Here is a 25066-nt window from a genome sequence, read left to right on the forward strand (position 1 = left end):
TTTATCTCGATATTTTTTGATGAATGTACTCTATGTAATGATGTAAGGTTAAAGTCAAATTTATACGAAATGTTTGAGAAACATTTGACAAAGTATGCAGAATAGATCAAGGTTTAAGTCATGCTACTATAGAAACGACTTGACTGACATAAATTTGTAATCTGACCTTTTTTGTAGAACACCAAATTTGTTTTTTAGATTCAAAAATTTTAATTTTTTCCATTTAAAAATTCTAAAATTTCAAGCATAACAAAAAACATTTTAAAAATTACAATAAATAATTACTAAAACAGGTCTGTTAATGATAATTTGGAGAATTTAAACTTGCCAATAAACTCATACATTTTATCCTTTAATCGCCATAGCATCCTGTTGGTATAAAAATCCCATACTGCTTATTCCCTATAGTAGTTAACATACACGGTTGTAATATCATTTTCGCTTCACAAAATTGTAAATTTTTTTTGATCAAGCATTCTTCAATATTATGAACAGTTACATTTCTTGAAGAATGAAAATATCTCCTCAATCTTATTACTTCTTCATAAAAAATGTATATATTTTTCTCATTTTCATGTAAATTGAAGTAACAAATGTTTTTTATTACGCCAATCTGACCATTTTTTAATAATATTACGGAGTCATCTATTTTTTCACAAGAGCGATAACTTTTTGATGTATATCTTTTGCTGTCGAGGATAAATCTATTAAAAGATTTACATTTATCTATTCTGTTCAAAAGTTTTCGCTCATTGTCATTCAAATAATATTCTTTACCCTTTCCGACTAGTACACAGCCATCGACTTCAAAAGTATTTTTCAAGCGCCCTGTCAAATTTTTTTCACAGAATTGTAAAAACTCTTCACTTGTATGAATTTTATTTTTTAATGGTGATAATGCTTTTTGAAACAAATAACGCCTGGCGATCTGAATAATAATATTATTAGGACTCTTTTGCAATTTCATTAGAAAATGATTTTCATTTTCGAAAATGAATGTATTATGATGTCGCAAAGGCCCTAACTGTCGTACACTTTTCACCATATGTAATAATAAGTGTATATTATATGTCATTACGTGCATACCAAAATACTCTTGATATATTGTTACATATCTCAATATCAAATTGTCTGCCGTGTCCAGTTCATCAAAACTAATTTTGTCAGATAATAAAATATGTATAGCTTCCACCAATAAAGCTAAATGATTTAAATATTTCTGTGGGAGAATCCCCTTGAAGCATACAAGCGAATAAAAAAGAAGCCATGATCGCCATTCTGTTGCCTTCCACATTTCCCTTTCGGCTAGCGTCCTTGGAGATCGAGTTATACATGTAGGATGTTTAAAGCTCACAAGTTTTGTATTTAATGCTTCGAGTTGGTTCGGACTACCCACATAATAATCTTCACCAAATGAAGATAGCAAAAGTTCAGTATGTTGTTTTATTACACCTAATAAAACAGCGTGCATGTAATCGGGTGGCATTCCATCAGCAATATTAAAATGGTTTAAATTCATTAATGGTGATGGCCCCCACACACCCATAACATCATTACCATATTCATTCGCAGCAGCTCTTACCATTTGTTCTTTAATTGTCTTGTCTGTTCGTTCTTTTGGAACAATCATTGTCATAGGAAATTTTTGGGAGTTATTAATACGTTCCCCTGGATGTTCACAGAATGTACAACCGTACGAACCATTATACTGTTTCATATTTAAGATTTTACATCTTGCGACTGAATCAACTACGGCACAAATCGGGATGAACTTGCTGGTTATTGTCTGTTGCTGTAATTTCCATTGGACACCTTCCTCCGATAATTTATTCGCTTCATTGACGAATGGTTGTAGAAAAAGGAGCATATCTGGTTCTTTTTTATCAACCCATAAGCCTGTCATTATCATGTGCTTGGATTGAAGTTTTGGAGATAGCTCATTAATGCAAGCATATATGGGCCAGATAGAAAGCTTGCTCGATTTTGATGGTTGACAACCATCAGTGTTGAAAGTATATGAAAAATTATATTCTTCTGATAAAGGGTTATCTTCCATGGATAATTGTTTATATATTTCACCATCACTCATACTTCGAAGATCATTGTCGTTGCAATTATCTTTCTTACTTTGAAGATTCTTCATTAAAACTTCTTGAACTTCTTGATCTTCTAATATGGATTTTAATTGCAGAGAAACATCAAACGTTAAAAAATAACAAATTTCTCGCGATTTCCCATTATTGTCACAAACTTTGCACTGAAATTCATCTTTATTGAATTTGCTTTGAGCGCCAAAATAATAATGACATTCATCACAGTACACATGATATACAAGAATGTTTTCATTTAGTTTTAACGTTTTAAATAATTTATACTTAGAAGCAGGAACCACGTCATTTTGGAATAACGTATTAATCATTGATAAAATCGAAATAATAGTTTTCCATGTCAGGGATTCTTCAGCTCCTAATGCTAGTGTCATTATTAGAGCTTCACCCCGTGTGATTGTCGAACACTTGCAAACTGGTTTGTTGTAACTGTTATTTGTATCTTCCTCTTCCTCTTCATCTTCTGGCTGTGAAAAAAAAAAAATGAGCCATTCACTTTCCTCATATATTTTAGTCCAATTATTAAAGTTGATAGAAATAATAAAATACATTAACAGCAAAATTTTAATTTTCTTAATCTGGGATATTTAGAATGGCTTACATTCAAAAATTTATTAACCGATCTCGCTCATCTTCGATCTTAACTTTGGTAATCATCTGAAGAATTAATACTTCAAGGAATAATAGCGTTATTATTTTTCGAAATTAGTATTATGAAAAACATTACAAAATTTAAATTTCTATGAAATCTAGTATAACATTAAAAAAAAAATGATCCATAACGAACTGCTACATAGCATCCAATATTTTGAACTCAATAGATGTTATAAAATACAAGAGCAATATAGAACACTACATGCTGCAAATCTGATCCAGAATTACTTCATTTCATGTAGAGGGATCTAAAGGTTCAATTATTACATGTGTTTCCGGATGCAGAACTATATATTTTTGAATATACCCATTGAAATCAAAATACTGCACACTATGTTTTGAAATTCTTCATTTTTATATTTGTGATAACTTATTGTATAGAAGTGATATATTGTTTAAAATGAAAATTTCTCACATCTAACAAAAATCTCATCAGATAAGCTACAACGAATGGAAATAACTTATAATATCACCAAAACATTGATCTCTTAATGCATTTGGAAATAATTATCTTTACTTTGTTAAAAAAATAATAAGTTATGAAAATATAGAAGGACACACTATTGAGAAAAGTTATGAAATAACGGGATAATTATATGCAAGAACCCTTAAACTTATTTTGATGTATTGAGTGATAAAATATACCTGACTAGGATCGATATTATAATCCTCATGAAAATCACTTATCGTTGTTGAATCTTCGGCCTGTAAAATTAAAAAAAAATTGATAAATATGTTCACAACAATTTCTTTAATATGTGTTAATAACTTACGTCAAACCAGATTTCTTGATGTAAAGATTCTGCATCGTAATCTTCATATAGCCATGAATTAGATACCGAATGAATGGTAGTTGAGGTTCGTTGATGACTAAAAAGAGCATCAGTTTCGGCCGCAGCTTCATTTGAAAATGTGTTGCTATCATCGAAAAATTGCCTGAGAGGCAATGAGGCATTTGCGTTCGTAATATTACCACCAACGTTTTGATTAGAGGTTTGATTTTGTACATTTGTAATCTACAACACATACAACAAAAAAGTTTTTGATATTAAGCTGAAATAAGACAGGTAAAATTATAACCAATCGACAGTTAGTTAATACTGTCTTCAAGCGTGTCTAAAAAAATATTCAAGTATATTACAAATATTTTTTAAAGTATTGATATTGTAGTTTTTCAAATTCATAGTTTCAATAAAATTTTCACGATTTTTAAAACACAGAAAAATTTATTTATTATTTTTTAAATGGGTATCTTTGATGAAAAAAATTAGTTTTTGAATTTTTGAAGGGTTAGCTATAACGCTACGTTGTAATATATTGTACTAGATCTAGCTTAAGAAGGTAATTAACAAACGTATCAATAAAGCTTGTATTTGAAGAACTACATTTGATATTTTGAATAGCTATAAAAAGTAAATTGTTAGTTGAGATTCTATTTTATACAATTAATGCTACGGAAGGTAGTTTCTAACAGTTTCAAATTTTATTGCTGTTATATATTTAATTACAAATTTTTTTGATGAATATTAATAAAATTGTAATTTTCTCTATGGCTTATTTTTATTGTTTTTCACCATTGCTCGATTTTATTGTATATATTTGTACGTTAAAAAATTAATTTCATATAAATCTGATCGATATAGAATATAAATAATTTAGTTATTAAGGAAGTAAATACAACTATAACTGTTGTTATTAAACTATTATTAATAATATTTTTTTTAGTAACGTTAGTCAAATACATATACTTTATATTTTTATAAACAAGTTAAGAAACTATTAACTTATTTTCGCTTCGGTAAAAAAAGTCAACAAAAAATTAAAATAATTATTTTTTTATTTTCAATTTGATAATGAAATAAGAAGAAACATCGGGGCTTCAAAAATAAAAAAAAATTTAGTGTCCTCAATGTTAAACTTTTATTTATTATTTTTAAATTTTATTCTATCAAAGATTTTTTTTTTCAAATTTTGACAAGCACGTTCTTGTAGGAAATGTCATTTCCCACAAAAATTGACTTATCTGTTGTGTATGTCAAAAGTGAAGTTTACTTTTCATTGACATTTAAAGCACTGTAACTTTTTTCTCATACATTTTACGAATATAACATATCAGATACTTTTGTAGGGAATGAAAATTTTTAAATGAACGTGCTCGTCAGAATTTGAAAAAAAAACCAATGTTTACCGAATAAAAATGAAAATTAATAAATAAAAAAATTAATACTGAGGAAACTAAATTTTGGTTGGTTTTCGAAGCCCCGTAAATTGTTTTCTGTTCGTTTGACGCTCATAATATGCTTCGGCACTTTTTCTTTTTTTTTTTTTTTTTTTTTTGAGAATTTAATTTTCTATAAAAATATCGTGAGTGGAATAAAAAAATTTTTTTTCATGGTCTTCATAACCAAAAAATAAAATGAAAAATTTTTATGTTTATTTCAAAATAGAAAGGGGACCCCCTTTGTGATAGCTCTATTTCGAATATATCTGACTGAAATTTAGTGAGGATTTTTTTTATTTTAAAAAAAAATTTTTTTTTTTTGAGAGCACCCAATTATAATTATTAGACTATCTGTAATATCGAACGTAAGAGTACTAAAAAAAGGCGCCCGTTAAACCAGCAGAGCTCTTAATTTCAATATTTAAAGGTCACGCAGCGCAGATTTCTATTTTCTATTTAAATAACACGAGAAAAATTTTCATTTTCAGAATTTTCTAGCTCACAAACCGATCAAAGGATTTTTATGTGCGATAACTATTTCCGTAGGAAATTGAACGCTGTACGAAAAATGTTTCTTATCATTTGTTGATGAATCCATCTTTTCAAAAGTTATTGAAGCTTGAAGTCTAGTTTACATTAAATTTTGAGATCTTTTTACTTTTTCGGCGAAACTGTTGGACTTATCAAAAAATGCGATAGAAACCTCTTTGTAGGTGATTTTTATTCCTGATAAATTACTACATATGAAGTTTTTTGAAATTCCGCATTGTTTTATAGATATTTTTTTTTTAATATCAAGCTCTTAAAATCTCTCAAAAAACTAATTTCTTAAGAGATTGAAATAAAAATGAAAATAACTAGAAAAACAATGCGGAATTTCGAAAAACTTTATGTATCATAATCTGTCAGGAATAAAATTACGTACAAAAAAGTTCCTAAGACATTTTGTAATAAGTCTAATAGTTTCACCGGAAAAGTAAAAAGATCTCAAAATTTACTATAAATTTTACTTAAAGCTCAAATAATTTTTCATCAGATGTATGTATCAACAAATGGTAAGAAACATTTTTGCAAAGCGTTTCGTTTCTACAAAAATTTTTATTGTACATGGAAATACGTTTATTAAGTTGTGAGCTAGAAAATTCCAAAAAAAAAACAATTTTTTATCCTGAGTTTTTAAATGGAAAATGAAAATCTGTGATGCACGATCTCGAAATACTAAAATTAAGAGCTCTGGTTTCCATAGGCGTTTTTTTCGGTCTTCTGAAGATATTTCAATACAGGATTTCGAAAAAACAAAAAAAAAAGAAAATAGTCGATTTCTTGGATTTATTCTAATGTAAATAATAGGGTGTTTTTTTTGTGCGACTATTTTTTTTTTTCGCTCCCATCCCGAAATTTTGTTGGAAATACCCCCCAAAAATTCCCTGAGAGTTTGAGCGCTTAATCTTAATATTAAGTATTCGACCACAGCGTTTGAAGATTTCCCATTTAAAATACACGTAAACTTGGGTTTTTATTTTTTAATCTTCTATAACTCCACGGCATTTTATGATATCATCTCGCCCAAAGTCGCGATTTTCTCAGAATTAAATGTTCTACAGAAGTGACCGTTGTCGCGAAGTCGTAACTCATATAGGTGGGGTAGTACGGACCGCTAAACTGAATTTTTTCATAGAATTCTTGTTTTTTCTATCATTATCTCATAAACAACAAGACCTACAGAAAAAATGCAAATGACAACTTTATAGGAAATTTAATTTCCTACAAAAAAGGGATTTGGTACCGAATCACTCAGATTGATATTTTTCAAGATATTAATTATTGAAGTTTACGTAGCATTGAATTCTCATAAAATGTCGAATCAAATCTTAGAAAATATTGATTTTTTATTTGAGTAATATCTCAGAAAATATCAATCTGAGTGATTCGGTGTTAAGGACCTTTTTTGTAGAAAATAGAATTTCTCATAAAATTATCATTCACATTTTTTCTGTAGGTCTTGTTGTTGAGAGAAAACACAAGAATCCTATGGAAAAAATTCAGTTTAGCGGTCCGTACTACCCCACCGTACTAACACCGTATGAGTTATGACTTCGCGACAACGGTCACTTCTGTAGAGCATTTAATTCTGAGAAAATTTGCGACTTTGGGCGAGATGATATCATAAAATTCCGCGGAGTTATAGAAGTTTAAAAAATAAAAACCCAAGTTTATGTGTATTTTAAATGGGAAATCTTCACCTGCTCTGGGAAAGTACTTAATATTAATATTAAGGGCTCAAACTCTCAGGGAATTTTTGGGGGGGTATATCCAACAAAGTTTCGGAATGGAAGCGAAAAAAAAAAAAATCGGTCTATCGGTTAACCCTGCGGGCCAGCCCCAAAACTTCCCGCTGTTTTCAGCTCAACGAGCTCGAAAACATTATTGTGAATACATTTTCGAGCTCCTCGAGCTCGAAAATACTTTGGTATGCCATTGTTTTCTAAAAAAACATATTTTATCATTTCTTTCTCCCACGATACCTCGCGAACGAATTAACCGATTTTGATGGTTGAGGAGGCAATCGACGCGTTTTATTAAGTTCTAGGGCTGATTAGATTTTGAAATTGATTTATCCAGCCGTTTTTGAGCAATTTCGAAAAAAGTAAAAAAAAAAATTTTTTTCAATTCTTTCGTCAACGGTTTCTCTCGAACGAATGAACCGATTTTGATGGTTGAGGTGGCATTCGACGCGGCTTATAAAGTTTTAGAGCTGATTAGATTTTGGAATCAATCCATCGAGCAAATTAAAAGTTATCCAAATAAAACATTTTTGAAAAAATTTTATTTTTGAAATATCTTTGAACGCACCCTACCGATTAAGTTCAAATTTTTACGGCTTCAAGATATTAACAAGCCGCGTCGAAGGACACCTCAAAGATCAAAATCGGTTCATCCGTTCAAGAGTTATGAATATTTACATACATACGTACGTACGTACGTACACACATACATACACTCGGACATCATCGTGAAATCAGTCAGGATAGCTTCCTAGGACCTCAAAACGTTGACATCTGATGGAAATTCGATTTTCGTAAATCGGACCGAAACCAATAACTTCCCGAATTTTTGAAAATTTTCAATTTTCTTAGCGGGAAGTTAAAAATTGCCGCAAAAAAAAAAGAGCACCCTAGTATACATAAATATATATAATTAGCGTCGTCCGTAATTAGAGTATTGTTAAAATGTTGATTTCCTACAAGTGAAATGACTTCTTGTTCAAGGAAAAAAATTATGACAAAATTTCAAGTTTAATAATATCATTATTGAGGGATGTCATCGAGCACAGTTCTTATATTTCTCAGAAATAATCGTTTTACTTTTATAAATAATTTATTTTTAAAAGTGATAAACATTCAAAAATTCTTTTTTTTTGTTGTACTTTGTAGGAAGCGAAAATATTGAATAGTAGTAAATGCACAGTAAAAAATGATTCGTCAAAATCAACACATACCGTGTGTAAAACGAGCGTTTTACACTTATTTATTTGTTACTTTAACATGTTGTGAATGTTAAAAAAAGTTACACACGTGTACGTTCAAAATAAAAATTTTCCGACAATTCTTTTCTGATTGTCGACATTATTTTTAACATATTTTGTATGTCGATTTGATAGTAACATACAAAAAGTGTTACTTTCGAATACAATGACATTTTGCAAGTTAAAAAATTAATCGATTGCGACAGTTCAAACAAGATAAATAGTGTGTGTTAAATTGACACACAAAAGTGTTAAAAATTCAATACTTAGAAATTTAACACACGTTTGTTTTTACACTTTGACGATTCGTTTTTTACTGAGTGCGTAATGAATTTTATCGAAACAATGTAGTTAAAATAGTTGTAAAATGACTAATAGACAAGGAATGTTCAGCTTTAATGGTGTGTTCGGACCCCCCAGCAACGACGCACTGGGGTGCCCCCATATACCCGGGAAAATGAAAATTTATATTTTAAATATTTGAAAAAAAAAAAATAATCACCAATAAAAAAACAATGTATGCCTTATCAACTGTTTCGATTAAAGTGAAATTCAAGTAAACGAATCTTAATGTATGATTATGAATAATCTCTATAAATAGTATCAATATAAATAAAGAAAAATAGCAATTGTTAATTAATCAAAATCAATTTTATTATGGTACATGCACATGCAATTTACACACGCACATTTACTGCAGACAGATAGTATGATAAAATCGATTTTCATTTATATATTTTTTAAGGCTATTCTCAGACAGTGTTCCCAATTAGCACACTTGATAATTCATACAATCTTATTTTATTGGTAATCAACTTTTTTTCTAATTATTTAATTATGAATTTCAATTTTCCCGGGTAAATGGCGGGCGCTTCAGTGCGCCAGGCGGGAGGTCCGAACACACCATAAAATAAATTTCTTCAATAAATTGAATATTCGTGTTTTAAAAATTCATTTGACTATGTTACGAATGTGTATTTAAAGGTCTGCCAGAGTCATTATTTTGCTTAATGTTCAAAAATTGGATAGTTAAGAGTAATAATTTTTGTTTCTTATATTATTAATTATTTTTTTATTATAATGAATAAATTTGGTGTCTTAAAAATGCTTCAATACGACTGTTCACGAAAACTGCTCAAGTAAATTCGTTTAAATTCTAAGATTTTTTAAGCTAAATATCATAAAGATTTTTGCTATAAAATAAATTTATACTTACATCACACTGATACTTCTTTAATTTTCCATAAAAAGTTGATCGAGGCATTATGCCGTTACAATCTGGACTCAAGTATGACTTATATGGACCTCGCTTCATGTTTGAATTTCACTTGTTGTCATTCGGAACACACAAATAATAATAATAGTTCGGTAGAGTTTATAATAAACTAATGTTCATAAAAAACAACCGCAGAAAAGTGATTTCAATCAACTGAAATTATAAAGAGCTCAGTTTCACAAAATCCGTATAATGCAAAGTACTTATTACTTAGGTAAGAAAATGTTCTGACTTTAATACATACATGGTGATGTAGATACATATATATAAATATGTATACATAATTAAACACGACAAATTTTTAGTCCTTTCTATAGGCTATTATTCACTATTTACGAATGAAATAACTATATTTATAATTATATCACTTAAGTGTCACTAAAACAATACTTCACTTTTTCTGTAAAAATAATATAATTAAAATAAATTCTCGATCAATTCCACAGTTAAAAGGAACGCAGTTTACATTGGTATTGAGCTGACAGGCACGTGTTCATAGCATGAGACTAATAACAACGACTGAACGTTAGTAGAGTCCCTATGTATCTCCAATAGTATATGTGTGCTATACCTTACGTATGTATGTTTCAAAGAACTTCCCTTTCCACTGCAGGCGCTAGGTGCATCTCACTTTAGCGCTGTTATTTTCATGTTATTATGGTGCCTGTAGTTTCGCTTTTATGCTCGTCATATACATGTATATATATATATATATATATATATATATATATATATATATATATATATATATATATCGTAGAATTTGGTTGAGAGCTACCTCGGATACTCTACTCACTCTCACGTAAATTTAATTTACTAAAAGTAAGACAAAAAGATTGTTCTCAGCCAGATATTCTAATGTATAAGGTAAAAGATGAGAGAACTAGTATTTGTATGTCTATATTTAGTAAAATTAAGTAAGTATAGATATACAAAGGCATGAGTGATCGGGTACTAGTTGCCTATTCGAGTACCGGGTCGCTTACCTTATATATTTAAAAAACATTTAAAAAAAAGGCTTATTATAAAAAAAATTAGTATTTTCAGGATAATTAAAAAAATAAAAAATGATATGTCGAAAAAATAAGTTTCATTTTTTTTTTTAATTTGATTTAAAAACGAATAGAATTACGATCAAAAAATTTTCACTTCCTTTTCTTCGGCGAAATTGCAATTTAAATTTTCAGAATCTTGACAACTTCGGTATTAATTAATAATTATTAACGATAATAAAAATCATCACATACTTATGCTAGTCTTAATTTAAAAATTTAGTTTCAGTAGAAAAATAACATTTGAACATTCTACGTGGATTCTTTCCTAAATTATTATTTTATGGTAAATATTTTTGTTATCATATTAGAGTCAAATTTAACTTGATGTTACGCCAAAAATTTACATGAAAAAATCATTTGCCAGTACAGTAATAATATTTCAAGTAGGGTATTTTCTTTCAGACAATTTTTACTTTAATATAAAAACGAACCTTGACTAAAGGTAAATATTCTTGGTTCAAGAAAATATTTTTGAAAATCTCAATTTTCTTGGATAAACTAGAAATCTGACCCAAACGAATTCTTTTGGCACACGAAAATCTTGACTTTGTTCTCGAAATCTTTTCTCTTCAAAATTGTTTTATTGACTCAAGATAACGTTTTTTTTTTTTGTGTAGTAAAAATAGTTTGTTTAATTATTTTTCTAATATTCGAGACCTCGTCTTTTAGAAAATAATTCAGGCCTTGTCTCTACCAAATCTCGATATTGAAGATTTTTATCTCGTCTCGTCTCGTCTTGTCGTCAATCGGGATGATCTCGTCTCGTCTCGTCTCGTTATTCTTGACTTACGCGGCAACACTATAAATGTGTCACACACATATATGTAAACATATATATTAGGGTGTTTCATTTCCGCAAAAGGTTTTTTTTTTTTAAGTGCTCAAGCGAAATCTCAATCTACATCGAAAAAAAAAAATTCTCACCAAATTATTTGAATAATAAAATATCATTTGTAATTTTTTTTTTTTATATTTTATTTTTTAAATTATTAAAATGATTATAACCTGAAAACTATGGACTTTAGCGATTAGACTTATGGGACTTTTTTTGAAGGGAATTAAATTTCCTATAAATTTCCCATTAACGTTTTTAGTAAACTTTCATTGGTTTACGTTCTGCAAGCCAATAAAGGTCAATTTCATAGGAAAAATGAGTTCCGCGACGGACACAAGTGGAACAGCTGGAATTACACCTAAATAACTATGGGCACTTTTGAAGAACATCAAATGTCCTACAATTTGCGACCAAAACCGCGTTGATATCATGAAATGCAGCTGAGTATTAGAAAGTTAAAAAATAAGTAATTTAATTTACGTGTATTTTAAATGGGAAATCTTTGAAATGAAATGGAAAGTACTTAGCATTGGAATTAAGAGCTCATATTTCGTGAGAATTTTTTTTTTTTTCGATGTAGATTGAGATTTTGCTTGAGCACTTAAAAAAAAAACTTTTGCGGAAATGAATCGCCCTACTATATACATATTAGGCTGTATCAAAAGAATCGACTATTTTTTTTTTCTTAATTACATCGAAAATATTGTTGGAAACGAAGAAAAAAAAATACTGTGAAAGTTTGAGCTCTTAATATGAACATTAAGAAGTTCCGCATCGCACTTTTCTATTTTCCATAAGAATAACATGAAAAAATTTTTTTTTATGTCATCTGATTTTTATAAGTAGCTAACGATGCGTCATAGAAATAATTGGCAGGCATATTTTTGTAGGTAATTGAATGCTCTACAAAAAAAGTTTCTTATCATTTTTTAATAAATCTATTTGTACAAAAGTTATTTGAGGTTCAAGTCGAATTCATATTAAATTTTGAGATCTTTTTACTTTTCCGGCTAAACTATCAGAGCTATTACAAAATATCATGGAACCTGTTTTGTAGACAATTTTATTCCCTACAAATTATTTCCAATAAAGTTTTTTTGAATTCCGCATTGTTTTCTAGTTATTTTAATTTTTATGTCAAGCGCATAAAAAAAATAGTCTTCTGATCGATTTTAAGAGCTTGACATTAAAATAAAAATGACTAGAAAACAATGCGGAATTCAAAAAAACTTTATTGGAAATAACTTGTAGGGAATAAAATTATCTACAAAAAAGGTCCTATGATATTTTGTAATAGCTCTGATAGTTTAGCCGGAAAAGTAAAAAGATCTCAAAATTTAATATGAATTCGACTTGAACCTCAAATAACTTTTGTACAAATAGATTTATTAAAAAATGATAAGAAACTTTTTTTGTAGAGCATTCAATTACCTACAAAAATATGCCTGCCAATTATTTCTATGACGCATCGTTAGCTACTTATAAAAATTAGAAGACGCAAACAAAATTTTTTCAATGTATTTTTTTTTTGTCATTTCCAACAGTATTTTCGATATAATGAAGAAAAAAACAATAGTCAATTTTTTTGATGCAGCCTAATATATATATATATATATATATATATATACATATATATATATATATATATATATATATATACATATATATATATATATATATGTATATATATGTATATTGATAGCGATCTGAAACACAACACACTGCCTTGTTGTCACTTAAAACATAAGTACCTAAGGTCTTAAAGCTTAATTAGTTATTGGCGTAACTATTAGGGTAAATGATTCATAATTTATGTCAGCGCGATGCGTTTAGCACGAGTCGCAGGTGCGCAGGTATAGCTTTACTATTAACTATACATATAAAGATATATATGCATACATTAGAAAAATGTGAATTCCGTTTAACCCGTCAGCACTCCCGTTATGAGCATTTTGCTCACATGACACTATTCAACTTATAGGATGTCGCTGTCGCGCAAGCGAGACACTAAAAATCACGGGAGCGCTGACGGGTTAAACTAAGAAAAGTGTTGAGATGGTCCGGTGGACGCATTTCTCCTACTTCCTATTGTTTACAAAGTCTCTTATGCCAGCTCGTCAGACACCCGACTAACGAAGAGGGGGCTGAGTTGTTATGGTTGACTCTTTCTACGGGACACATAAACACACACGTATATACGTCTGCAGAGCTCAGAGACGGAAAGAAAGATTCAGTTTTCACTTGTTCGTGCTTGTTATCTTGACCGAGTAACACGTGTTTTATTGTGCTGTGCCGTGCTGTGTATTGTGATTTCATTAATTAAAAAATTATTTTCGATCAAAATGAAGTATGCATTGACAAAATTACCCCACCATAATAATAAAATAATGGTTGTGAAAACCTGTAATATTCTTGATTTTAGTGACTACAATGTGTTTACTAAAAATAATGTTTATCATTACGACGACAGTGAGAAACGATTTAAATGCGTCATTGTACGTCTATCAGGTAAGTCAAAAGTAAAACAGAAATTTTGGTCATTGAACAAGTAAATTAATTAAATTTTTCGTGCTTTATTTAAAGTCGTAAAGTTTTCGAAATTGGGCTTAGTCTATAGCTGTTTCTCTAGTAGCTTATAATATATTTCATCATGTCAATTAGCCAAACACTGTAATATTATTATTTTCATATAAATATAAAAAATAACCAGATTATTATAAGAAAAAATATAGAATATACTGTTCAAAGAAATCATGGAAACAAAGAAATTTACCGTCTTTTTCACAAGACGATAATTGTAAATAAATTTCACAAAATTTCTGAAATTTTTTTTTTCGTCCACGAGTTTGAAAACATTTTATTTAGTTAAAGCAATACATGGACTAGATTGCCAATTTATCAAGCTTTAGTTTATTTTTTATTTTTATTAATACCTACGTCAATTTCTTGCTGAGATATCCATTTTGAATTAAAAAGAATTTTTTTGTCTTTAGCCATCGTCTAAAGATGCAACTGCCATAAAGAAAAAAAAATAAAAATATGCAGATCTAGACAATTTAATAAACTATAGGTGCAATTTTTAAAAATATTTTTGTTAAATAATTTATTGTTAAAAAAAAAAATCCGAAAATTATTGGACGTCGGCTAACTTCAGTATCATCACTGATTAACTTTTGAATATGTTTGAAAAAGTTTTTTTCTTTTACGTTAAGTCATAAAGAAATTCACAAAGAATAAACATTGAAATTTTTTTTTTTCCGGAAAAAGTGGATTTAATTTCAATTTTTGGTTGATTAATTTTTATTATTATTATTGTTATTTTTTTTTGTTGTTCCTTTCAATATTTTCAGTCATAAATTCAACAAACAATTAAAAAAAAATAACAAAATAATGAGAACCCGGTTAGGATATTATGCTATACTATCGGTCGAACAACCTGCCGCGAGTCAAGTATAATGCAATATATTTATTTCCGGTAAGAATCTAATACGGCTTTATAATATCGATGTATGTGGGGCATTCCATGCCAAATCGGACGGTCTAAAAAATTTCAATTTTTGATTTCCTCAATTTTTTTTTATTTTTGTACCCATCGAAAGACTCATTTACCGATATATTGAGATTTTTTTGATAACTGGTTCGAAAGATATCGAATTTTGAAAAAAAAACACTTTCTTACGGTTTTTTTCTGATAACTTCTTAGGGAATGGTTCAAATCAAAATACTCACTGAATAAAAAAAAAACGTTTTGCCATGTACTTTTCGAAAAAAAATACAAAAAAATTATTTCATGGGTTTTAATACTTGTCTTTTGATTTTAAAAATTTAAATTGGATTTTTTAAAGTGAGTGCATATTTTTATTTTCTTCAAAATTTTTTACAGTCAACTACTACTCAAACCACAACTTTTTTGGCTGGTCTGATCGTAGGTTCTCGATGGCTACTATAATTTTTCGATTTTTGAAAATTAAAAAAAAAAAATTTTTTCTCCATTTTATTAAATTTTATCACTGGTTTTTCTCTTTCAATGTATTTTGAGAAACTTCACGTTTATATATTATTATAACAAGCATAGGAAATTATGAATAATTAAAAAAGACTATTGATTATTTTTCAATACAAGTTCCTGCAATAAATATTTTCTTTATTTGGATAAATGTTTTTTTATTATTAACAATTTCCTATGCTTGTTATAATAATAAATAAACGTGAAGTTTTTTAAACTACGTTGAAAGAGAGAAACCAGTGATAAAATTTGATAAAATGGAGAAAAAAAATTTTTTTTAATTTTCAAAAATCGAAGAAAATAGTAGCCATTGAGAACTCACGACCAGAACGACCTAAAAAGTTGTGGTTTGAGTAGTAGTTTACTGTAAAAAATTTGGAAGGAAATCAAAATATGCACTCACTTAAAAAAATGCAATTTAAATTATAAAAATCAAAAAACACGTTTTAAAACATTCGAAATAATTTTTTTGTATTTTTTTTTTAGAAGTACATGGAGAAACGATTTATTATTAATTAGTGAGTATTTTGATTTGAACCATTCCCTGAGAAGTTATCAATAAAAAACCGTAAAAAAACGGTATTTTTCAAAATTCGATATCGTTTGAACCGGTTATCAAAAAAATCTCTACATCTCAGAAAAAGAGTCTTATGATTGGTACAAAAAAATAAAAAAAAATCTGTCTATCGGTTGACCCTGCGGGCTAGCCCTGAAACTTTCTGCTGTTTTCGAGCTCTTTGAGCTCGAAAACTTTGTCGTGGATACATTTTCGAGCTCTTCGAGCTCAAAAATACTTTTGTATGCCGTTCTTTTCGAAAAAATTAGTTTTTTACCATTTTTTTTCCAACGATATCTCTCAAACGAATAAACCGATTGAGACTTTTGGGGTGGCAATCAACGCGTTTTATCAAGTTCTATAGCTGATCAAATTTTGAATTCGATTTATCGAGTCGTTTTTGAGATATTTCAAAAAAAAAAAAAAAAATTATTGTTTTTAATTCTTTCGACAACGGTTTCTCTTGAACGAATAAGCCGATTTCGATGGTTGAGGTGGCATTCGGCGCGGCTTATAAAGCTCTAGTGCCCACTCGATTTTGGAATCAACCCATCGAGCACATTAAAAGTTATCCAAAAAACAACATTTTTGAAAAAATTTTATTTTTGGAATATCTCTGAACGAGCCCTACCGATCAAGCTCAATTTTCTTACAGTTTCAAGGTATTGACAAGCCGCGTCGAATGACACCTTAAAGTTCAAAATCAGTTCATCTGTTCAAAAGATACGGGTATTTACATATGTACGTACATACATACATATATACACTCGGACATCATCGTGAAATTAGTCAGAATAGCTTTCTAGGACCTCAAAACGTCGACATCTGATGAAAATTCGATTTTCATAAATCGGACCGAAACCAATAACTTCCCGAATTTTTGAAAATTTACAATTTTTTTAGCGGTAAGTTAAAAATTGGGGAAATCAAAAATTGAAATTTTTCAAACCGCCTGATTCGGCGTGGAATGCCCCATATATTAACTATATAGTTAATTGAAATATTTCAGTTCATCATTTTTTAATTTATGCAACATCAATCAACTATTACTTATAAAATTACTTATAAAATTGAACAGCAACCATCTGCCTTATCATTTTTTAATTAGTTACATAATATTTTTATTAACGTACTAGCCACTCAAACAATTATTTGCACACTAATATGATGAATTTCAGATTCATGGGAGGAATTATCCGACAAAAATATTCGCATTCGAAACCCGGTGATAACAAATCCTTCATCTCTGGATTCTTCGACCAGTAATGATATGGAAGTGGAATCAGGGGTCGCTACGGCTAAATTATTTCGAAAGGTATATACATATGTACATATATACATACACATATACACATATACATATATATATCCAAAATCTAGCATTTGAAAAGCTGTATGTTCCATAGCATCATTATTTATGATGAATTATTTTGTTAATTTTTACTTACAGAACAAAAAACAAAGTGAATTGAAGAGTAAGAAACAGAAAACAGAGGAAATTATTCAAGTATATAAAGAAAACAGGAAAAGTAATAATCAACAAGTATGTATACACAGATCAGAAAAAATAAGCAAATGCTAAGATTTGCATAAGTTAAATGTCCCAATACCGGAACGACGAAGGGTATATGACTGATTTTTATCGTTTTAAAAATATTCAAATAGATTATAAACCAAAATAATTTATTACATCATATAGAATAGACATTTGCCTATTCAAAAATAATCAAATTTGTTCATTTTTCTTAAATTTAATATAAAAAAAAAATTTTTTTCTATGACACCCAAAAGACCCAATACCGGAACACTGAAATGGCCTTGTCCCAATACGGGAATTCGGTTGTCTCAATACCGGAACAGTAAATAAAATGAGTGATTTTTTGCATTTATTCATAGTGAAAATATTAACAATTATTAAATAATATGAATGGAAAACGAGTGTGAATGTAGCAGACATCAGACATCTTTAAAATTTTTAATAAATAAGATAAATAATTAAAAAAATAATATTGATAAAAAAAAGACTATTAATTTCAAAATTTTTTCAATGCGCATGTTTTGAAATTTTATTCCATTCATTATTTACTTGAATTATTAATAATTTTAAATTTGTCTGATGTCTGCTGTGTCACACTCATAATGTAAAATGTATTTACAATTTTTAAATGATTAAATATTCAATGAAAATAAATATTTTGAACCGAAGAATAGAAACAAAATAAATCATTTCAGGTAATACTATAAAAATAATAAAAAAAAAAACTAAACACAAAAATTTATTTTTTATGATTGAAATTGAGTTTTTTATGAGTTTATCTATATTTAATGCATTTTTTATAACAATCATACATACTGCATTAAAAATTAGGACTCCAGTAATAATTAATATTGCACTTGATTTAGCCAGTCAATAAAACTCACCGTTAATGTCTATCGATAACATTAATAACATTAATATGACTGGCTGTTCCGGTACTGGGCACGGGTTCATTTTGGTGTACCAATAGACGAACAGTAAAATTAATAAAATAATACTATTTTTTTCATATTGTTAATATGTTTTCTTTAATTTTATGTCATTCAAAATGCATATAAAAAAAAAAATTAATGAAAAGTAATTCTATATATTTTCTATAAGCATAAGACCTTTGACTGAATTCTTAGCAAAACCATTAAGAGGCATGAAAAAGTCATGAATCCGAGACTGTTGCTGTAATTATCTTTTTTTTCATATTTCGGATATATTCTAAAATCTTTTTTATATCCTATTTTGTAACTCAAAGATTAAGGTTTTAAATGAAGAAAGTTTTATTTAATTTCATGGCGTACGAGTTAAAATATAATATAATGATTATTAATTTGTTCCGGTAGTGGGTCTTGTTCCGGTATTGGGACATTTACCTTACTTGAGCTGATATAATTTTAGATTTATAAATTTGTGTAATCCTTTATTATGTATTATTTATCTAGGTAAAGGTCTCCAATGTACACAAATTAGATGATGGCTTAGAGGATGAGCAATCAGGATTAAATTTATTCAATGATTATGATAACATTCAAAATCATTTTGATCCGTCTGCTGATACGGGAGATTATGATAATATTCCAAATCATTTTGATCCGTCTGCTGATACGGGAGATTATGATAACATTCAAAATCATTTTGATCCGCCTGCTGATACGGGAGACTCCAGCGATGGACTTATTTCACCAAGGAATAAGCGGCCGATCAAAAGTAGACAAATCATTTCAGAAACTGACACGGATGACGACATGTTTGATGAAAGACAACCTGAACACATTGAACCAATTGTTATCATAGAAGATAAACGCAGTGAAGCAAGAGGGGCAGAATTTAACAATGATAAAAAGAAGGTATGGCCAAGCATTCCTAACCATTAAATTAGAAGCAGTTAAGAAATTAGCAATATGATAAATAATGATCTTAAATATTTCTCATGACCAACTTATTGTTGTCACCGAGAGCACTACCATGCAATGATTTTAAGTTCCGAAAATTTCAGCCCGGTTTTATGTAAATATGTAGGCATTAAATCTCCTTTAAAATTTTTTTTGTTTTAATGTACTGAAAAAAAAATCAAGAAAATTAATACGATTTTCTTATAAAAATATCAACGAATTTTAATAAACGTTTAAAAACATATATTAAGATGTTTTATACTTAGATGAAAAAAATATCTCATAATTTCTTATTGTTGTTTTTTTATTTTTAGACATATAAATATTATTGAATATAGAATATCTAAATGTTTATCAGATCGGCCTAAAACTTTCGGATCAAAATGATTGTGGGGCGACGATTTTATGTATACAACCCTGGTTGAAAAATCCGATTCACTTCAATAGAATTTGATCAGATATTTCCGATTGAATCCCATTCAAAATTTTTATCTGAATGAATCGCTTCCAATCGGAAAATAATAACGAAATAAAAATATTATTTTTCGATTGAAACCGATCAAATCTCATTCAAAATTTTTGATCAGAATGAATCGGTTTCAATCAGGAAATGATAACTGAATAAATATATTATTTTCCGATTGGAACCGATTCATTCTGATAAAAAATTTTGAATGGGATTCAATCGGAATAAAATATTTTTATTTTTATGCACTTTTTCCGAGTGAAACCGATTCATTATACCCGACCGGATCCCAATCGGATTTCAGGCGGAATTCTTAACCAGAGAAAAGACCTACTGGATATGCCAGAGAATCTTCCAATCAGAACCCAATATATGTATTAGGGTGCAAACAAAAAAACTTTAATTTATTTTCGCTTTTACCCCCTGAAACGTTAGTGGTTGCTAAGAACAAAATCCTTCCAAAAGATGTAAAAATTTATTTTTTCATTTAAAATTTAATTACCCGTAAGCTGCTCCATATTCTTCAAATTTATACATGATTTGTAAAGCTGATTCCTCGAGCTTTCCGAAACCCTATGATGAGTAAAAATTACCGCCAATTGATAACAACAAAAAAAAAATATGAATGAAAATTAACAATTTCATTTTGAAATACAAAATCGATACTTTTCATGTTGTTTTAATTGATGTTTTAATTGTGATAATTATAACTTTTCATAGGGTTTTGGAAAGCTTGAGAGATCAGCTATGAAGATCTATGTATAAATATGATAAATATTGAGCAGCTGACGAGTAACTAAGCTATTTGAATGAATAAATAAAATTTTACACGTTAATCAGATGGGAAATTGAAATTAAAATAGTGGCCTCTTAGAGTTGAGCTAGAGAGCCCATCTTTTGGGAGGATTTTTTTCTCCACAACCACTAATGTTTTAGGGAGTAAAAGCAAAAAAAAAAATTTTAATTTTTTTTGAAGCATCCTAATATATATTCGGACAATTTCTAGTCGGAAAGTGAATCGTGAGACATATTTACGATACTTATTGAAAATATTGAGAAAAAATTAATATTTCCAAATTGGATTAATTAACGTAAATTATTTTGATTCTGATGTCGGTAAATTTATTTCTTATTTTATAAAATCGTTTTAACGAAATATCGCTAAACGCGATCAAAATATTTACAATGAGAAGTCTGTTTTCAACTCATTCATCTGACGAACTCAGCATGTAAAAAAGAGAAAAATTCTAATGTAAGATAAGATGAAGATCTATTTTTAAATTGAATTTTCATAAAACACTTGTTTTAAAAGTAAAGGATTTTTTTAGCATTCTAGAATTCCATTTTAAATCGATGTAAAATAACTTATGAGTGGTAAAATAACTTGTGGTGTTTTGAATGTAACAATCTACTCGTTTCAAATCTTGTAAGATTCATTACTATACTAATGATACTCATTTTCACAAAATTTATTTACGCTTAAACCTCGGCTGCAAAAAAAAATGTTCGTCTAATTTGTTTTACATTTTTAAATTAAAAAAAAAAAAGATCATCGAATTTTTATTTTTATGTTAACTCTCGATCACTCAAATCAATGAAAATAGGCAAGAATAACAGGAAAAAAACGTCTATGTTTTAATTTTTTTAACCAAAAATAAAAATTCATTGAGATTTACTTTAAAATAGTATCCAAGTAAATTAAATTAATTATACTTTTGTAGGCTCCGCTGTCAAGGTCATCACAGCAGAATTTTTCTCGTAGTCGTCCTATTTTAACTGACGTAACGGTAAGCTTAAGTAAATAATATTCTCTGTTTACACTTTATTTTTTCAACGATTGAGCTAAAAATTATTTTATTAATTGCTTTATATGTAGAACCTAAGTCCAAATCCGATGATGAGGCGACTGATAGAAGACAACAGACAAAAAGAAGAAGAAATTTCAAAATTAAAACTTGAGGCTCAACAATTGAGATTGCAAGCAGCTTCTGATGGACAAAAACTGCAACAACTACGACAGCAAGTACAACAACTACAAGAACAACAACAACGACAACAACAACAACAACAACAACATCAACAACAACAACCCCAACCACAGCAACGATCACATCAACAGCAGCGTTATGATCCTTATTACTATCTGGATCACGATATGTTTGACGTTGGAGACAACACAACCATACCAAGTACTAAAGCACGTGCAGCTTTCAATGCCGAAACTCCGGCTAAATTTGTTTCAATTATGTCTCATGCTATGTGGAATATTGAGACCCTTTCGCAACGCGTTGTGCGCCGACAAAAAAATACAAGAGGACGAGAAGAATTAACTCCACGAAAAAAAGAGTTACTGAAAATTCATTATAGATATTACTTGGAACAACAAAATTATCCCAAAGGAGAGTTTAATAGAGAAGTAAATGATGTGACGCTAAACAAGTATTTGGACAGAGCCATTCAGTCAGCGAAAAGACTATTTAAAGAAAATAATTAACTCTGTTATGCCATTCTTACGATATTTTATAAACGTCAGTCAAACAATTTCATCGAATTCCCCCCCATGAAAAAAATCTATTGCCAAAATATATTTTTCGTATATAAAAAATATAACAAAAATACATCCAAAATATGTAAATGTATATATAATGTGTATAAGAAATATATTTAAAATAGCAAACTGTTGGCCTATTTTCGTATATATTTTAAATGTATTTGTAATATAGTAAAAATTTATATTAGAATATATAAAAAAATACATATATAAAAATGTAAAAATGAAATAATAATAGCATATTTCAAATATCTTATTGATATATTTTTTGGTATTACAATACCTATATTTTTTAAATATTTTTATACATGTATTTTTTATATATTCTAAGATATAGTTTTAATATATTTAAAATACACTTGAAATATATAAAATATATACGAAAATCGGCCAACAGACAGCTATTTAAAATATAATTTTTATAAATACTTTATATACATTTATATACTTTTTATGAATTTTTAGGATATTTTTATTACAAAAAAAAAACATATTTATTTTACATTTTAACATATATTTTTTATACATTTGTTTCGTTGGGGCAAATGGGCTTCGCAGCATTCGATGCAGATTTTTAAAGTATTATTATTATTATCATTATTATTATTATTATTATTATTATTATTATTATTATTATTATTATTATTATTATTATTATTATTATTATTATTATTATTATTATTATTATTATTTTTATTATTATTATTATTATTATTTTTATTATGATATTACACAAGTACATTTCTTAGTATAAACTTTGTTACTTTTTCCATCCCTGCGTATCAAGTAGTATAACCCTGGATTAAAATTTAGACAAAAATAATATAATATAAGTACTTGTATCTATATACAGACTTCTTAGGTGAATATTCAATATTAAAATAAAATATTAATGTTTCTATGCATCTCTTGAGTTTTTCTTAAATGAAAAAAAAAAATATATAAATATTACAAAGGTTTGTTAATTTAAAAATTCCAAGATTGTTGTCAAGAAACTACAACTTCAAAATAACAGAATAAAATTTACCACTTTTTCAAAATTGAAATATTTATTTAGATATTTTTTACCAATTACTCAATCATTATTACTCAATAAGTCTTATAAATCCTTAAAAACTCTTATAAATCCTGTTTTCTTGTTTCCGTTTCATTTTTATAACACTCTGAATAAGTCTTATCAACTCTGAAAAACTCTTATAAACTCTGTTTTCTTGTTTCCATTTTATTATGATAACACTCTGAATAAGTCTTATCAACTCTGAAAAACTCTCTGAGAAAGTCCGAATTTTCAGGGAATATTTGACTTACTCAGAGTTTTTCAGAGTTATTGAGACTTATTGCTACTTTTCTTCACTTCATCAGGAAAAATAAGGCTTTCAGAAAGACTTATACAGACTTCTGAAGAGTCTTTTTAGTCAAAAATTTCCACAAGGGCAGTGTATATATATATTTGTATGTATATTGTAACGAGTTTTTCACCACCGGGGATCTACCGGAGTGAAGTCCGAATACACTTACGATTTTGGCAACCTTGTTCAAATTATTTTAGTTGGAAGCCAGGTGATTTTATAATCAACAAATAAACAATTATCGAAAATGTCGGCTCAGCGTGGTGGATTGGGGAAAAGTAAGGCCCTTAATATTACGATAAATGATTGATCAGAATTACAAAAACAAGTAGTCGTATATTAAACGGAAAATCAATTGATCGTTGTCACTGTGATGGGTGAGCTGACGCCCATCCGTCTAATACTAATTAACGAATAATAAAGACATATATTTTAGTTCAAAAAGGAATACATTTTATTGTACTTCATTAGGCGCTATACAGCTGCACATAAATATCGCATTACATTAGTTGTATTAAGTCTTACTTTTATAGAGACAATGCGACGAGCAGACGTTTTGCGTGGTCAGCAGTTTTGACTGTGGGAAGAAAAGAGTTCCGTTGGAGACTGAGAAGGGATATTTTTTTAAGCAGCACGAAAAGAGTTCTCATGGGAAACAACGGAGTGATATTTTGGAAGCAGAGGATGCAATTGCAGAAGAAAAGGCAGTTACCGTAGTTAAGCTAATTCAGATAGTCGTCTGCTCGCGCATGCATATAGTATCTCCTTTATTTTACCGCTTTTATTACAGATCACTATAAGAATATGGTTAATGCCACTATTGTTGAGTAAAAGTATTGCATTTGCATTCGTATCACTTATGTTATCTTAAAGGCCGTGGGACGATAAGTATACCGAATCGGCCCCAGATAGGGATCGGGCTCATTTTTTCAGGGAATGTTTGTACCCATGAGATACTTCGATGCTGCGAGTTTCAGGTCTTTATCTTGAGACAAATCGCTTTTCGTCTTCGCGATTTTTATCAGCAGCCACCAGAATTCGCG

The 25066-nt window shown here is 28.7% G+C and overlaps 2 protein-coding genes across 4 annotated transcripts in view; one reads left to right on the plus strand and one right to left on the minus strand.

Annotated features, from left to right (window-relative positions):
* The window catches only part of LOC130673548 (neither inactivation nor afterpotential protein C-like), a 1009353-nt gene that overhangs the window by 15929 nt on the left and 968358 nt on the right, over positions 1–25066 (minus strand). The gene's annotated exons all lie outside the window — the stretch shown is intronic.
* LOC130673552 (putative uncharacterized protein DDB_G0271606) lies at positions 13665–23693 on the plus strand. 2 transcript variants are annotated; one of them, XM_057478592.1, is made up of 7 exons: positions 13665–14022; positions 14098–14183; positions 17416–17552; positions 17688–17780; positions 19208–19612; positions 21845–21910; positions 22000–23693. In XM_057478592.1, the coding sequence occupies exons 1-7, from the start codon at positions 14018–14020 to the stop codon at positions 22615–22617; spliced, it is 1410 nt and encodes a 469-aa protein (XP_057334575.1). In that variant the 5' UTR covers positions 13665–14017; the 3' UTR covers positions 22618–23693. The 2 variants fall into 2 exon arrangements, with proteins under 2 accessions (XP_057334575.1, XP_057334574.1); XM_057478591.1 differs by having other exon boundaries at positions 13665–14183.

This window comes from Microplitis mediator, chromosome 8 (assembly GCF_029852145.1).
Source record: "Microplitis mediator isolate UGA2020A chromosome 8, iyMicMedi2.1, whole genome shotgun sequence".
NCBI lineage: Eukaryota > Metazoa > Arthropoda > Insecta > Hymenoptera > Braconidae > Microplitis > Microplitis mediator.